Below are 17,454 nucleotides of genomic sequence, written 5' to 3'. Positions count from 1 at the left end.
GGTGGGAATTCCCAGCTCACAGGGCGCCTGCTCTAGAAGGGCGGCGTCTGGGTCCAGAGGTCAGAAGGTCAGAAACGTCAGATGCCCATCCCAGAAGTGGTGAGGAACCTGTCTCCACAATGGATAGGGGCACTGCCTTTTTTTTTTTTTTTTTTTTTTTTTTTTTTTTGCTCCTTTCATAGATGAGGAATGATGCCTTGTTGGGGGTTTGTTCTGCATATCTTTGGTTTTTGTGCAGTACAAGGCTATTTGGGCTATTTGATCACTGACCGTGTGTAGTGATGTGCATTGCCTGCTTGTGATGTCCCCGTATTCCCAATGGATGTTCGTTTTTTGTTTTTTGGGATTTTTTTTTTTTTTTTTTTTTGAGATAGGGTCTCACTCTGTCACCCAGGCTGGAGTGTGGTGGTGCAATCACGGCTCACTGTAACCTGCACATCCCTGGCTCAAGTGAGCCTCCCACCTCAGCCTCCAAGTAACTGGGACTACAGGCATGCACCACTGTGCCCAGCTAATTTTCTTTTAAGAGATGGGGTCTCACTATGTTGCCCAGGCCATGGATGTGTGTGTTTGTTTGGGGTGTTTTGGGGGTTTTCTCTTTTCTTTTTTTTTTTATTGATTTGAAAAAGCTTTATTTTCCCCAATTTTTTATTGTGGTATACAATATAAAATGTATCATCTTAACCATTTTTAAGTGTGCAGCTAGTTCAGCGACAGTAAGTATGTTCATAGTATCGTGTAGCCATCACCAAGGTCCATCTCCGGAACTCTTTTCCTCTTGTCAGACTGAAGCCCGAGGAGCCCCAACTCCCGTCACCCCTTCCCTCATCCCCTGGCAGCCACCATTCTACTTTATGTTTCCAGGAATTTGGCCACTTAGGTGACTCATGAGTGAAATTGTATGAAATGTCTCCTTTTGTGACTGGCTTATTTCACGTGGCTTAATATCCTCCAGATTCATCCATACTGTAACATAGATCAGCATTTCCTTCCCTCGTAAGGCTGAGTAATATTCCACTGCATGCATGTCCCCCATTTTGTTTACCCATTCATGTGTTGCTGGACACTTGGATTGCTTCCATGTTTGAGCTACTGTGAATGATGTGGCCATGAACATACCACACAGATACCTCTTTGAGATCCCACTTTCACTTCTTTTGAGTATGTTCCCAGAAGTGGGATTGTAGATCATCTGATTTTTTCATTTTTTTGAGGAATTGCCTCACTGTTTCCCAAAGTGGCTGCACCATTTTGCTTTCCTGCCAGCAGTGCACAAGGGTCCAGTTTCTCCATGTCTGCACCAACAGGTGTCATTTTCTGGGTTTGTTTGTTTTAAATGTTAACCATCCTAATGGGTGTGAGGTGGTATCTCATTGTGGTTTTGACTTTGCATTTCCCTCATGATTAGTGATGTTGAGCATCTTTTCATGTGCTTTTTGGCCATTTATGTATCTCTTGGGAGAAATATCTGTTTAAGTCCTTGACCCATTTTTGAATCAGGTTGATTGTTTTTTGTTGTTGAATTTTAGGAGTTCTCTATATATTCTGGATATTAATCTCTTATTAGATACACAATTTACAAATATTTTCTTTCATTCTCTGGGTTCTTTTTACTCTGTTAATGGTGTCCTTTCACTAGATTGATGCAAAAAAAGTTTTTAAATTTTGGAGTAATCTTATTTATCTGTTTTTTCTTTTGTTGCCTGTGCCCTTATTGTCATACCCAAGAAATCGTCTCTCAATCCAGTGTCATCAAGGTGTTGCCTCGTGTTTTCTTCTAAGGGCTTTAAAGTTTTAGGTCTTAAAACCTAAAGATCTGGGGACATGGATCCATTTTGAGTTAATTTTTGTACATGGTATTAGGTAAGGGTCTAACTTCATTCTTTTGCGTGTGGATATCTACTTGTCTCAGGACCGTTTGTTGAAAAGACTGTCTTTATCAAATGGTCTTGGCAGCCTGGTTGAAAGACATATATGCAAGGGTTTATTTCTGGACTCTCTATTTTATTCCATTCATCTGTATGTCTGTCTTTATGCCAGTGCCGCAGCTGCACTGTTGATGACTGCAGCTTTGCAGTAAGTTTTGAAATTCGGATATGTGAGTCCTCCAGCCATTTTTTTTTTTTTTTTTTTTTTTTTTGTTATTCATGGTCCCTTGAGATTCCATCTAAATTTTAGGATGTATTCACTATTTCTGAAAAAAATCACTGGGATTTTTATAGGTATTACATTAAATCTCTAGATCAACTTGGGTGGTATTGACATCTTAATAGTAAGTCTTCCAATCTATGAACATGAATGTCTTTTTTTTTTTTTAATGTCTTCTTCAATTTCTTTCAGAAATGTTTTGTAGTTTTCATTGTACAGGTCTTTCACCTCCTAAGTCAATTTTTAAGTATTGTATTATTTTTGATACTATAGTAAATAGAATTTTTTTTTTTTTTTTTTTTTTTTTTTGAGACGGAGTCTTGCTCTGTCACCCAGGCTGGAGTGCAGTGGTGCGATCTCGGCTCACTGCAAGCTCCGCCTCCTGGGTTCCCGCCATTCTCCTGCCTCAACCTCCCGAGTAGCTGGGACTACAGGCGCCCGCCACCTCACCCGGCTAGTTTTTTGTATTTTTTAGTAGAGACGGGGTTTCACCGGGTTAGCCAGGATGGTCTCGATCTCCTGACCTCGCGATCCGCCCGTCTCGGCCTCCCGAAGTGCTGGGATTACAGGCGTGAGCCACTGCGCCTGGCCTAGAATTGTTTTCTTAATTTCCTTTGGGTTGTTCATTGTTAGTGAATAGAAATACAACTGATTTTTATGTGTTGACTATGTATCCTGCCATTTTGCTGAATTTGTTTATTAGTTATAACAATTTTTGTGAAATTTTTAGAGTTTTCTACATGTAAGATCATACCATCAGTGATCAGAGATAATTTACTTATTTCTTTCCAATTTGAATGCCTTTTATTTCTTTTTCTTCCCCAATTGCTCTGGCTAGAACTTCCAGTACAGTGTTAAATAGAAGTAGTGAAAGCAGGCATCCTTCCTTTATTTCTGACCTTAGAGGAAAAGCTTTCAGTCTTTCACCATTGAGTATGATGTTCACTGTGGCTTTTTCATATAATATGGCTTTAATTGTGTTAAGGTAGTTTCCTTGTATTTCTAATTTGTTAAGTGTTTTTATCATGAAAGCGTATTGAATTTTGTCATATGCTTTCTCTGCATCAACTGCAATGATCATGTGAGAGTTTTTTTTTTCTCCTTCATTCTGTTAATGTGTATTACATTGATTGATATTTTTTGTATGTTGAACTATCCTTGCATTCCAGAAATAAATCCTACTTGGTCAATTCATTAAATTCCATTTAATTGCATCAAATTATACTGAATTTAGTTTACTCTTAATAGTATTTTGTTTAGGATTTTTGCATCAATGTTCATAAGGAAGACTGGATTGTAGTTTTCTTCTCTTGTAATATCTTTGTCTGGTATTGGTATCAGAGTAATGCTGGCCTCACAAGAATGAGTTAGTGTTACCTTCTCTTCCAGTTGTTTGAAAATTTTGAGAGGGTTTGGTGTTAGTTCTTTATGTGTTTGGTAGAATTCACCAGTGCAGCCATCATGTCCAGAGGTTCTTTGTCAGCAGATTTTTGAGTATTGATTCAATCTCCTTACTAGTTATGTCTATTCAGATTTTCTGTTTCTTCATGATTTGATTTTGTCTTGATAGGTTTTGTCTGTCTGGAAATTTTTCCATTCCATCTGTGTTATTCAAATTGTTGACATATAGTTGCTTATAGTACACTCTTATAGTCATTTTTATTTCTGTAGAATTGGTAGCAATGTTGCCACTTTGACTTATAATTTTAGTAATTTGAGTTTCTTCTTTTTTTCTTAGTCTAGAATCTAGCTTAAGGCTGGTCAATTCTGTTGATCTTTTCAAAGAACCAACTTTTATTGTCATTGATTTTCTCTGTCATATGTCTGTTCTCCATTTTGTTTATCTTTGCTCTGATCTTTATTGTTTCCCTCTTTCTGCTAGCTTGGAGTCTCATTTGTTCTTTTTCTAGTTCCTTACACTGTAAGGTTAAGTTCCTGTTTGAGAGCTTTCTTTTTTAATGTAAATATGTATAGCCCTGAGTTGCCTCCTTAGCACTGCTTTCACTGTCCAACAAGTTTTTAAATTTGTGTTTTCATGTTCACTCATTTCTAAGTATTTTATAATTTCCCTTGTGATTTCTTCTCTGATCCTTGGTTATTTAACAGGGTATTGTTTAATTTTGTGATTTTTTAAATGTCCTTGTTGCTGATTTTTAACTTTACTCCTTTGTGGTCTGAAAAGATATCCTGTATAATGTAGATCTTTCAAAATCTATTGACACAGACATTGTTGTTGCAACTACCCCCATCATTGCAAGCCCTTCTCCCTCTGGCTGAAGTGACTTCCATGAGATTTAAAGGACTGGCACCCTTTTCTCCCTTCATTTTTCTCTTTTTACTGTTTTCAGAGGTAGACATTGAAGACTAGCACATTCAAAAGCAACCATATATGTAGAGAAAATTAAAGAGTCATTGCACATGCTCAGGGGAAGTCACAGGCTCAGAAAAGACCTAAAGAGACTTTAAGGTTGTACTTTATGCTGATCCTTAGCACAGAGACAGCAACAATCAAAATTATAAAAACAAGAAAAACTGGCAAACTCTGGGGAAGAAAGAGATTCTGATCTCACAAGGCATACAAAGAAGCTTTCCTATTTCAAAGGGAAAAAAATAAACCAACAGAAACGGTCACTGAAAAAGACTTGGTGGTAATCTACTAGACAAAGGCTTTGAAAGAACTATCTTAAAGATACTCAAATAACTAAGGGAAAATGTGGAGAAAGTCAAAAAACAATGTAGGAACAAATGAAAATATCAGTAAAAAGCTAGAAAATTTAAAAAGAAACCAAAAAAATTCTGGAGCTGAAAAGTATAATAACTGAAATTTAAAATTCACTAGAGAAATGCAAAGGCAGAGTTCAGCAGGCAGAATAAAGTATCAGGGAACTTGAAGATATGACGGTGGAAATTATTGAGTCTGAGGAGCAGAAATAAAAAGACTGAAGAAAGGTAAACAGAGCCTAAGGGGCCTGTGGGATACCATCAAGCAAACCAACATAAACATTGTAAGGAGCCCCAGAAGAAGAGAGAGCAAAGGGAGCAGAGAGACTATTTGAAGAAATAATGGCTGAAAACTTCCAAAATAAGATGAATGACATGAACATAACCATCCAAGAAGCCCAAAAAACTCCAAGCAGGATGAACTCAAAGAGACCCACACTGAAACATTCTAATCAAATTGTCAAAACCCAAAGACAAAGATTTTGAAAACAGAAGAGAGAATGATTCATCACATGTAAGGAATCCTCAATAAAACTATTAGCAGATTTCTGATCAGAAATTTTGAGGGCCACAAGGCAGTGGGCCAATATATCCAAAGTGCTAAAAGAATAAAAACTGTCTACCAAGAAGCCCACATCCCGCAAAACTGTCCTTTAAAAGTAAGGGAGAAATTAAGACATTGTTAGATCAACAAAAGCTGAGAGTGTTCATTACCACTAGACCTGCCCTGTAGGAAATGCAAAAGGGAGTCCTGCAGGTTGAAATAAAAGGATGATAGACAGTAACTCAAAGTTGTATGAAGAAATAAAGATCTCAGCCAGGCATAGTGGCTCATACCTGTAATCCTATCACTTTGGGAGGCCAAGGCAGGAGGATAACTTGAGCCCAGGAGTTCAAGGCCAGCCTGAGCGGTATAGGGAGACCCTATCTCTATATAATAAAAATGATTTTTAAAATTGACCAAGCATGGTGGTACATACCTGTGGTCCCAACTGCTTGGGAGGCTGAGGTGGGAGAATCGCTTGGGCCTGGGAGGTTGAAGCTGTAGTGAGCTATCACCACACCACTGCACTCCAGCCTGGGCAACAGAGCAAGACCTTATCTCAAAATAAATAAATAAATAAACAAACAAACAAATATCTCAGTAAAGGTAAATATATGGACAATTATAAAAGCTAGTATTGGTGTAACAATGGTGTGTAATGCTACTTTTTGTTTTCTACATAATTTAAGAGACTAATGATTTAAAAATAACATTATGCTTTTGGACACATAATATATAAAGGTGTAATTTTGTGACATCGATAACTAAAAGGGTTGGGGCCAGAACCGCTCAAGGAGCAGAGTTTTGTTTGTACCATTGAAGCTAAACTGGTATAAATTCAATTTAGACTGTTATAATTTTAGGATGTTAAATGCAATCCCCATGGTAACGACAAAGAAAATAACTAAAGAATAAATACAAAAGGGAATGAGAAAGGGATTTAAATGTTTCACCACCAAAAAATTAATTAAACACAAAAGAGGACAGTAATACTGGAAATTAAGGACAAAAAATCCATAAGGTATGCAGAAAACAGATGCAAAATGAAAGAAGTCCCTCTTTATCAGTAATTACTTTAGATGTAAATGGATTAAACTCTCCAAACTCTCTCTGTTAAAAGACAGAGATTGGCAGAATGGATTTAGAAAGCCAAATCCAACTATGTGCTCTCTATAAGAGATGCACTTTAGATCCAAAAACGTAAATAGATTGACAGTGAAAGGATGGGCAATGACATGCCCTACAAATAGTAACCCAAAGAGAACGAGAGTGGCTGTACTAATACCAGACAAGATAGACTTTAAATCAGAAAAGGTTACAAGAGGGAAAGAAGGACATCATATATTAATAAAAGGCTCATTACAGCAAGATATAATAATTATAAATATTTATGCACCTAATAACAGTCCATCAAAATATTTATATCTTACATTGGGAAGATTGTTGCTGGCTCTCAGTCTGCCTCCAGTCTGCTCATGTTGCTTTTGTTGTAATGATGGTCGTATCTGGGAGCTCAGTATCAAGAGGGCAGACTTGAGCCCACACTGCCAGGCTTCAGACCTCAGCTATTAGCTCAGTGCCCCCCTGGGCAAGTTACCTACACTAGGCCTTGGTTTCCTCATCTATTGGAGTGGGGATGGTAATAGTACCTATGTCCAAGGGCATAGGTCCAATCGTGAATGTTAAATGAAGGGATATAGGACAGTATCTGGTACAGAATAATTATAGATTTTTCATTGACATTTTATACATTCTGTTTTCTTCAAAGACTTTCTGGTTCATGTTTTGCACTCAGATGCTTACTTTTCCTGGAATTTATTTGGGAGCACCATGTGAGGTAGTACCTTTATTTCTAGTTACAGGGTCGGCCCTCATCCCAGCCTCCTTCCACCACTCTGAAAGGCCACCATGTCATAGCCTAAGTTCTCTTATGTTGTTATACCCATTATTGTGTGGACTGTTGGCCTGTTCCAGCACCAAAACCAAAACTGTAATTTTGTTGTTTCATTTGATAGCACAAGTTTTCTCATCACTCTATTTTTTATTTTGCTCAACTACTCTTGCTTTTTCTACCAAGTGAAACTTGGATTCATTTTGCAAACCCCTATCTACAAAAATGCATAAATTTTTCTTGGAAATTTTAATTAAAATTACATTCTATTGTAGATTCAGTTAGAAATAACTGATTTTTTTTTTTTTTTTTTTTTGAGACGAAGTCTCACTCTGTCGCCCAGGCTGGAGTGCAGTGGTGCGATCTCGGCTCACTGCAAGCTCTGCCTCCCACGTTCACACCATTCTCCTGCCTCAGCCTCCCGAGTAGCTGGGACTACAGGCGCCCGCCACCACGTCCGGCTAATTTTTTGTATTTTTAGTAGAGACGGGGTTTCACCGTGTTAGCCAGGATGGTCTCGATCTCTTGACCTCATGATCTATCCACCTTGGCCTCCCAAAGTGCTGGGATTACAGGCATGAGCCACTGCACCCGGCCGAAATAACTGATATTTTAAAATCAGTTTAAGATAGGGGGATGATTTCTCATCCAAAAACAAGGTTTGTCTTTCCAATATATTTCTCAAAAATTTTTTTGAGTTTTTTTCATAAGTCCTGCACGTTTTTATTCAGTTAATTCCTTGGGTTTATGTTGTTTTTCTTGCTAGTGTAAATAGCATTTTTCTGCAACATTTTCTAACTGTTCATCACTGATAGAAGAAAATCAATAACTTTTTGTATATTGAAGACTAAGCTCTGATTTTTTTTTTTTTAATCTTGCCTATATTCCTATCTAAGGGGTTTGGGGAGTCATGCCCTACAAACCATAAATTCTCATCAGATGGGTTTTATCTAACCCTATATGCCGTGACTTACTTTCCGATCTGACTCTGGCATGACACTACACGACAAAGAAGAAAATAAAAATATTTTACCCCAAAGCATATTTCTTTGCCATATTTTGAAATGGCCCTGCAAAGCTGTCCTTTATTGGGGAAAATTCGCATCTGTGTAAAGAATCTCTATTAACATAGCTGGATCTTTTTCTTCCAGGCCCTCCCAATCCCGAAGAGATTAACTGAGAGTCTAGCAGGTTTTAAAGGTCTGAATAGGAAACACTTGTCATTGATTGTCTCTAAGGGCAACACTATGAGACTTCAGAAGAACCGTGGTCTCCACAGTCTTTTATCTTAACCTGAGCATTTCCTTTCTATGATCCCAGGTCTTTAGACAAACTCAACCAATTGTCAACCAGAAAATGTCTAAATTTACCTATAGCCTGGAAGCCATCCCTCCCCACTTTGAATTTTCCTGCCTTTCTGGATTAAGCCAATGTATTTCTTAAATGAATTTGATTGATGTCTCATGCCTCCCTAAAATGAATAAAACCAAGCTACACCCCAGCCAGCTTGGGCACATGTTCTCAGGACCTCCTGAGGGCTGTGTCATGGGTCATGGCCACTCATATTTGGCTCAGAATAAATCTCTTAAAACCTTTTACAGGGTTTGATTTTTTTCATCGATGATATATTTTTCTAAGGGTTCACTAAATTCTCTCTCCCTAATCTCCCGTGCTTTCTTTCTTTCTATAAATAGATAGATGTCTTTATATATATATATATATATGTATATCTTTTTCTCTTTTTTAAAAAACTTTGTTCAGTTGATTTTCTGAATAGACCATCCTATCTTTAATAAGGACAGTTTTGTCTCTTCTTTTCCAACATTTATACTTTGTTTATTTTCACTGTCTTATTGCATCGGCTTCCAACACAACACTGAATAGTAGCGTAAGGTCAGCACTGTTTGCCCCCACCCCGTTTTTTTTGTACTCTAGTAAGCATTCTTCTAATGCAGGAGTTTTTAACCCAGGGTTAGATCTGTGAATGGAATCCCTGAATTCCTGGATGTAATTTCTGTATATGAGTATCTATGCGTTTGTGTAAGGTGAAATTGTCTAGACTCTTAAAAAGATCCATGACCACAAAGATAAGAACCACTATTTTAGCTTTTTGTGTAAACTATGATGTGAGCTCTTGATTTGAAATGTATATCCTTTATAATGTAGATCCTACTCCCAAATTTCTTACTAGGTTTTACCTTGTCTGGCTGTTGTTGTTTCTCAATTAGAAATTGATGTTTCAGGGATCTATTGAAGCAATTGCATATTTTTCTCTTTTTATGTTAATGTGACTTATATTAACATATTCCCTAGTGTTTGTGACATCACTGTACTTTAACTTCATATTATAGTTCTGGTATAGTGGTCCTTAATATGCTATTGGATTTTAATTTTTAATACTGGCTAGAATTTTTGTGATAATTTTATGGGATTTTTAGAGTGTCACTTTTCTGGCCTGAAACCTCTGTGGCCAGTGGCGCCTTTGCCCAAGTTCTTGTCCTGTGTCCAGGAAGAATGAGGTACACAGACAAGTGGAGGGTGAGCAAGACAGAGAAGCTTTATTGAGTGTTAGATCTCACAGGAGACCCGCAGGGGGCAGCCCCGCTCTGTAGGCAGGTTGTCTTGTTGAGTGTTCAGCTCTTGGCAGAGAGAAGGCCCTGGAGTGGGTGCTCCTGTCTGCAGGAAGGTTGTCCCATTGTCTCTGCAGCTCTTAGCAGACAGGAGGCCCTCGAGAGGGTGTCTCCTCTCTGCAGACAGGGCATCTCAACTGGTGTTCAGCCTTCAACAGAGAGAAGGCCCTGGAGTGGGTGGCTCCTCTCTGCAGCTGGTCGTGCTGATGTCCCTTCAGGCCCTGAAGCTCTCAGCAGAGAGGGCAGCTCTTCTCTGCAGCTGGTCGTGCCATGTTGTGCCCTGCTCTGATGGAGCCTGGGGCTTTTATGGGCCCAGAGGGGAAAGTGCATGCTGACTGGTCCATGGGCAGCCATGTGTGGGCCCAGAAAAAAGCACCTTGAGTTCCCCTCTGGTTCATAGGACAGGCAGCCTGGCCCCCAGGCTTCAGGCCTGTCCCAGCCTGAAGGTGGGGCTTAACTGGGGACCCACCCCCATCTGCCCAGGGGCCTATCTGCCTCCTGCAGCCATCCATGGTGCCCAGGCTTCTGGTACTAAGGCACATGTGTGCCCAGCCACCCTCAGCACCCCCAAGCTTCCCCTTCTGCACCTCTCAGTGCCCACAGTCTGGAGGGGGCCAAGGCAGCAAGGGGCTGGCATGTCAGCACTGCCACAAGCAGGCACACACCCGGCCAGGCTGTGACAGTGCCCAGGCTCAGCCCCAACTCTGCTTTGAGATTGGAGTGGGTGCTGGGAGCGGGAAGAGGCTGGGCAGCGGGAACAGGCACCTCCAAGCCTACAAGGGCAAGAGGGGCCTTCCCTGGCTCCCTAAGAGTGCAGGGATGCCTGGGTCAGCAGCCCCAGTTTGGGCAGCTGCACCTGCACCAGGAGTGGGGGCGGGCTCTTGCCTGCTCCGTGGAGCAGGAGGCCTAGATCCATAGCCACGAGTTGGGCAGCTGCAGTTGTACCTGGAGAACTCCCACCTCGCCCACCTGCAAGGGGCAGGGATCCCACTTATCCCCAGCTCCTGCTGGCTCCGTGGAGCATGGCACCTGGCCACGTCCTCTCGCCACCTGGGGTGGGGTCTCCAGGTCCTTGCCAGACCTGAGCCAGCATCCCGGTCGTGGCAACACCGCCATGAGCTCCCCTTCACCCAGCCCGGCCCATGGCAGCAGCCCTCAGGGAGGCAGTCTACGGGGTTGGGGGCCTGTCTGCCTCTGCCTTGGGCCCTCCCTGAGCAGCCGGTGTGACGGCAGCAGCTACATCAGGTGGCCTGCCACTGCCATCCGTAATATTTATAGTGATATTTATCTGTAGGTACTTTTAGGGATTTTTTTTTTTATCAAGCTTTGGTCACAGGTTATGCCACATTTAAAAATGAATTGGGAAAAAGTTTATCCTTTTATGTTCTAAAACAAGTTAAATAGCATAGAAGTGTTTGTCCTTGAGGTGTGAAACTCACCCACAGACGGCCTGAGCTGGCACCTTTGGGAAGGGACTTCATTCCTCCCTGGGCCCCAGGCTGAGCGGGTCTGGCCTGGGTCACCTCCTCCACTCCAGATGCCGCAGAATCACAGCAACCCTTCAGGGCCCTCTCCTGGCAGCGCCTCCCCTGGTTCTGGTGCTAGGACTCGCCTCCCGTCTGCACCGAGGGGAGGGCGGCAGTCCCATCCCTGCATTACCCTGGAACTGCATGCTCTGAACCAGACCCAGTGCCCCTTCCGCCTGGCTGCCCGGCTGCTGCCAGCCCCACTCTGCGGAGCCCGTGGCACAGTGAGGCCCGTCCTGATGTCCTCCTGGAGCTGGAGCTCAGGGCAAGCCACAGGGCATCAGGGAGGACAGATGGTCAAGGGCTGGATCCATTTGCTCCAGGATCCTGGCACCCAACAGAAAGGAAAGCCAGGCTAATGACAGCCGTGTCCCCACACTTGACAGAGTCCTCCCTCCGTCCTATCAAAGTTTAAAGGGAATGGAGCCAGGCTGGAGAGAGTGCCTAGCTCTGCAGGGGAGCCTGTCTGGGGAAGCTGGGATCTTTCTCCCGCCCTCCCCTCTGCACTACTTCCAGGGCAGCCCCAGGCAGTCAGGGGCTCCAGACAGTGGTGCTCCATTCCCTTCCATGCCAACCCGCCTAGCTGCCCACTCTGTCCAGCCCTGGAGGGCAGGGAACGGCCTCAAACATCCAAATCCCACCCAAACCTGAGCCCAGAGGCACCCACTAAACATCTGTTTACCCCACCCAGGGCGGGGCAAGAGGGCACAAGCCCCCCCAGTTCAGATGCTGCTGACGGTGTGTGCTGGGTGCAGACCCCACTTCCTTGAAGACTGAGGGCAGTGCCCCCAATCCCGCTGACCTGCTGTGTGTGCACCTGCCATGGGGGAGGGTGCCAGGGGAGAGGCACTGGGGGTGTCTGAGCTACCCCCACCCCCTGTTGCAGGACTTCAGGGCCACAGGTGCTGCCAAGATGCTCCAGGGCCCCTGCTCCGTGCTCCTGCTCTGGGGAATCCTGGGGGCCACCCAGGCCCAGCAGCAGGAGGTCATCTCGCCAGATACTACGGAGAGAAACAACAACTGCCCAGGTACCAGGGTTCGGGGGCCGGGGGCTCTGGGCATTCAGGGGGCAGGTGGGACCAGTGCCCAGGTGCCAGGGGTCAGGAGGCTGGGGGCTCTGGGCATTTGGGGGGCAGTCAAGACCAGTGCCCAGATGCCAAGGGTCACCAGGTGCCAGGGTTTGGAGGCCAGGCCTCTGGGCATTTGGGGGGCAGTTGGGACCAGGTGCCAGGGGCTGGGGGCCGGGGGCTCTGGGCATTCAGGGGGCAGTCGGGACCAGTGCCTAGATGCCAAGGGTCAGGAGGCCGGGGACTCTGGGCATTCGGGGGGCAGTTGGGACCAGTGCCCAGGTGCCAGGGGTCAGGGAGTGGGGACTCTGAGCATTCAAGGGGCAGTCGGGACCAGTGCCCAGGTGCCAGGGGTCAGGGAGTGGGGACTCTGAGCATTCAAGGGGCAGTCAGGTCAAACCACAGGCATGGGGCCAGTAAACGGGGCTGGACCAGCAGTCCCTCCTGAGGCTGGCTCACGACAGTCCCGTGTCCCACAGAGAAGACGGACTGCCCCATCCATGTGTACTTCGTGCTGGACACCTCGGAGAGCGTCACCATGCAGTCCCCCACCGACATCCTGCTTTTCCACATGAAGCAGTTCGTGCCGCAGTTCATCAGCCAGCTGCAGAACGAGTTCTACCTGGACCAGGTGGCACTGAGCTGGCGCTACGGGGGCCTGCACTTCTCCGACCAGGTGGAGGTGTTCAGCCCACCGGGCAGCGACCGGGCCTCCTTCATCAAGAGCCTGCAGGGCATCAGCTCCTTCCGCCGCGGCACCTTCACCGACTGCGCGCTGGCCAACATGACGGAGCAGATCCGGCAGCACGGCACCAAGGGCACCGTCCACTTCGCCGTGGTCATCACCGACGGCCACGTCACCGGCAGCCCCTGCGGGGGCATCAAGCTGCAGGCCGAGCGGGCCCGCGAGGAGGGCATCCGGCTCTTCGCCGTGGCCCCCAACCGGAACCTGAAGGAGCAGGGCCTGCGGGACATCGCCAGCACGCCGCACGAGCTCTACCGCAACGACTACGCCACCATGCTGCCCGACTCCACCGAGATCGACCAGGACACCATCAACCGCATCATCAAGGTCATGGTGAGCCGCGGGCGGGAGCACCGTCCACCCACTCCGGGCCTCACTTTACCCCTCCGTGAGTGCCGAGGCCGAGGGAGGAAGCTCCGGGCAGGGCCTGGGCCACTCAGGTGTCCCTCGATCCCCACCCAGACTCGAGGTGCAGCTGCCCCAGGTCTCCAGGCGCACAGCTAACCAGCGCGTCTGTCTTTTCTGCAGAAACACGAAGCCTACGGAGAGGTGAGTGGCGCTTCCCTTCCTGCCAGTGCTGGCGGGCAGCTGACCCAGCAGAGATGACGGCACCAAGCTGCCGACTCCTGGCACCTCCAGGCTGGAACAGATGAGAGGAGAGGGAACCACCTGCTCCATGTTGGACCTGAGGCCTTGGAGTCTGGACAAAGCCCAAAGCCAGGCTGTTTAGATCCCGGGGGGTCAGCATTAGGGCACCCACAGAGCACGTGTTGCAAGGAGAGGTCAGGGTCTGGCCTCTGGGCAGGTGGGATCCATCCACCCTGGACTCCAGGCCCGAGCCCAGCCCAGTAGGTCGGGGGGAGAAGGAACTGGCGTCATCGGGGTCCATGACATCCCCACCTCCCCGTGCGTCCCAGCTGCAGCTCTCAGGAAGGGGAGCAGGCGTCTGCGGTCTCCCCTGTGAGGTTCCTGCAAAAACGTGCCCTGCCTCAGAATCACTGCTCACTGTGGTTTCATGGCTGTGTACAAATGGTGCCTCCCTCACCGATGCCCCTTGCTCTTCCATCCTTTTGTAAAATTTATGTATTTATATTTGGTTTTTTTAGAGACAGGGTCTTTCTCTGTCACCCAGGCTGGAGTGCAGTGGTACGATCACGGCTCACTACAGCCTTGAACTCTGAGGCTCAAGCTATCCTCCCACCTCAGCTGCCCGAGTAGCTTGGACTACAGGCACCTGCCACCATACCTGGTGTGAGCATGTAGTTCCAGCTACTTGGGAGGCTGAGGTGGGAGGATTGCTTTCATATTTTTTCATACAGATAGTATCTCGCTATGTTGCCCAGCCTGGTCTCTAAGTCCTGGCCTCAAGCAGTCCTCCCGCCTCGGCCTACCTAAATATTGGTATTCCAGGCGTGAGCTGCACCCGGCCTTTCTTCCCTTCTATTTTCTGTCATGGCTTAAACCAGCCTTGGTTTTTCAAAACTTACCTAGAGCACTTGACAGAACCAAACTCTTTGGCTTGTCCCTGGTGGGGGCAGAGCCTCACAGTACCCCATGTCTGCTCCCTCACCCCGCCCGGGTTCTCAGGGCGTTTCAGCGTCTCCTTGGCCCCAGCTGAGGGTCGTGGGCTACACGTTCTGAGCCCCTGCTCTGCCACCTGGGGAATGTCCCACCCGTGCAACCTTCTGTCTCTGCTTGCTCGTTTCAGTGCTACAGGGTGAGCTGCCTGGAAATCCCTGGGCCCCCCGGCCCCAAGGGCTACCGTGGACAGAAGGTAAGAAGCCTGGATTGCCTGCAGGGTCTGAACTACTGGGAAGCCCCTGATTTGTTTTGAAATCACATTTGGCCAGGCGCAGTGGCTCACGCCTGTAATCCCAGCACTTTGGGAGGCCGAAGCGGGCAGATCACAAGGTCAGGAGATCGAGACTATCCTAGTTAACATGGTGAAACCCTGTCTCTACTAAAAATACAAAAATTAGCCGGGCTTGATGGCATGCGCCTGTCGTCCCAGCTACTCGGGAGGCTGAGGCAGGAGAATCGCTTGAACCCGGGAGGCGGAGCTTGCAGTGAGCCGAGATTATGCCACTGCACTCCAGCCTGGGCAACAGAGCGAGACTCCATCTCAAAAAGAAAGAAAAAAAAATCCACATTTAAGGCCAGCTGTGCCTCAGATGGTCTCAACACTTCTGACCCTGGAGAAACTAAAATTCTATATTTGTCTAATTCCTTTTAAATAGTATGTTGAGAAAAGCAGAAACTTTAAAAAAATTATTAAGATATGCCATTAAACTACTTTTGTAAGCAAGCATTTTCAAGTAAGTAAATGTGAGATGCGTTACAGTTAATAATATGATTGCTCATTAACATGAAGGAACCTCTTTTGTGGCTTATTAGATAAGTGGTTTTAGGGAGCCTGGTTTGAACGTCTGCATTTTCTGGTTTGAACGTTTCCTGCATTTTCCTAACAGAGGTGCATAAAATAAAATCCTTCCAAAACTCACTGAGTATGTGAAACTCCAATAATTCACATCTGTCAAAAATTATAAAGAAAGGCATAGGAGGAGAAAGCAGCTTTTAAGGAGGTGAAATAAGGAATTGACCATCATAGAGGATGGTATTGCTAAGTAGCTTCGTGTTTTTCTAGATTTGGATGACAGCTGTCTAGACCAGTAGGTAACTGGATGTACTTTCTCCAGGATGAGACATCTCCAGGCTGCAGGTCAAATCCTGCCATCTCCTTCCTTGGCTTCTCCAGTCCTGGTGGCAGTGCCTACCCCACCACAGCTGGGAATGAATTTGCCACTTGGGGCAGCCTTGGCTGCACACAGCAGTGCAGTGACCTGTTCTGTTGGGAGGCCACTGGAAGCTGCCACAGGGGCCAATGTGGTTAGAGTTTGAGGGGATTGCAAGGTGCCAAGCAGAGCCCAGGACAGGGCACAGCTGCAGTGTTCCAGAAGCTTCTGCCCACCTCATTCCCTGCCCTGAGTTTCCTCCCTTTTCTTCCCTTTGACCTCTTAATTCCTCCCCTTTCCTCTGCTCCTCTTTGCACTTAAATTGGGAGCATATCAATAAATTTATTTATTTAATAAAATTCTGTCATAGATTAAAATTTTAATTCCAAGGGAGTGTAACCTTTATGTGGTTTTCTGAAGTCCTGATCTTTCTAAAGCTACTTAGATAAATTAATCTTTGTAGTGACAGTGACCTGGGCATCGCTGGAGAAATCAGAGCCCAGTGTTGGCCATGGTCACGGCCACTGGGTACAGAAGGGACCCCCACGGGCCAGGCACCCCCACCCCCAGGCAGCTGTTCTGGCTCCATTTTGCAGGTCGCTTTGTGGGAAGCTTCCCTCAGAGCTGGGAGAAATGGGTCAAAGCAAACCCTGGTCTGACAGAGCCTGGCCCCTTGGGAAGCAGCCGACACCAAGACATCTCCACCTGGGCGGGGGAATCAGTAGCCTGGGCTATGTCACCTCTCAGAGGAGCTGTGGCAGGGTCCCCAGCTGCCTACCGCCCACCCTACCCTGCCTCAATTTACTCCTTTCTCTGTTGCCTGCTTTTAGGGTGCCAAGGGCAACATGGGTGAGCCGGGAGAGCCTGGCCAGAAGGGAAGACAGGTGAGTGTCCCTGCCCCACGCCCGCCCCGCCTGCAGCCTGGTGCCCCAGGGCTGGGCTCACACTGCTGCTTTGTCCCTCACAGGGAGACCCAGGCATCGAAGGCCCCATTGGATTCCCAGGACCCAAGGTGAGTGACCTCGGCCAGGGGCCTGGCTCCACCCTGCGGCCCCAGCACTGCCAGGCAGGCTCCCCCAAGCCCAGCCTCGGCCTCAGCCTCTACCACCCTCCCCCAGTTACCAAGGAACAGAAGCACCTCGATAACTTGACGGCCGTCCCAAAACCCAGCCTCCGGCCCCACCCTGGGCTCAGCCTCCTCCACAGACTCTTTGTCGAGAACACCAGATGCCAGCGGCCCACCAAGCACTCCCCTCAGCCTGCAGGGCCGGCCCTTCCCTGCCTGCGTCTCTGCGGAACTCCTCACTAATCCCCTCTCTCCTCCTGCCCCCAGGGCGTTCCTGGCTTCAAAGGAGAGAAGGTGAGGCTCTCACCCTGACAGACCTCAGACCTGCTCCAGCCTTGGCCCAGACCCACCTGGCAGCGTCTGCCGCAGCCTGTCATTGCTCCT

General features: G+C 46.7%; 1 protein-coding gene across 50 annotated transcripts in view; it reads left to right on the top strand.

Annotated features, from left to right (window-relative positions):
• Positions 1 to 17,454, top strand: part of COL6A2 (collagen type VI alpha 2 chain) — a 36,134-nt gene that overhangs the window by 2,049 nt on the left and 16,631 nt on the right. For 24 of the 50 annotated variants that reach the window (XR_013414753.1, XM_077995339.1, XM_015132679.3 and 21 more), the window contains exons 2-8: positions 12,347 to 12,488; positions 13,007 to 13,605; positions 13,801 to 13,821; positions 14,981 to 15,046; positions 16,835 to 16,888; positions 16,972 to 17,016; positions 17,338 to 17,364. Coding sequence is in view for 49 of the 50 variants with exons in the window: in XM_077995307.1 (XP_077851433.1) it covers positions 12,347 to 12,488; positions 13,007 to 13,605; positions 13,801 to 13,821; positions 14,981 to 15,046; positions 16,835 to 16,888; positions 16,972 to 17,016; positions 17,338 to 17,364 (954 nt within the window). In the remaining variant the exon portion in view is untranslated. Of the gene's footprint in view, positions 1 to 12,346; positions 12,489 to 13,006; positions 13,617 to 13,800; positions 13,822 to 14,980; positions 15,047 to 16,834; positions 16,893 to 16,971; positions 17,037 to 17,337; positions 17,365 to 17,454 lie in introns of all 50 variants that reach the window. The other 26 variants (XM_077995343.1, XM_077995332.1, XM_077995342.1 and 23 more) reach the window with 8 other exon arrangements.

This window comes from Macaca mulatta, chromosome 3 (genome assembly GCF_049350105.2).
Source record: "Macaca mulatta isolate MMU2019108-1 chromosome 3, T2T-MMU8v2.0, whole genome shotgun sequence".
Taxonomy (NCBI): domain Eukaryota; kingdom Metazoa; phylum Chordata; class Mammalia; order Primates; family Cercopithecidae; genus Macaca; species Macaca mulatta.
Note: the sequence above shows the minus strand (reverse complement) of the source record. Positions and strands in the feature narration are given on the sequence as shown.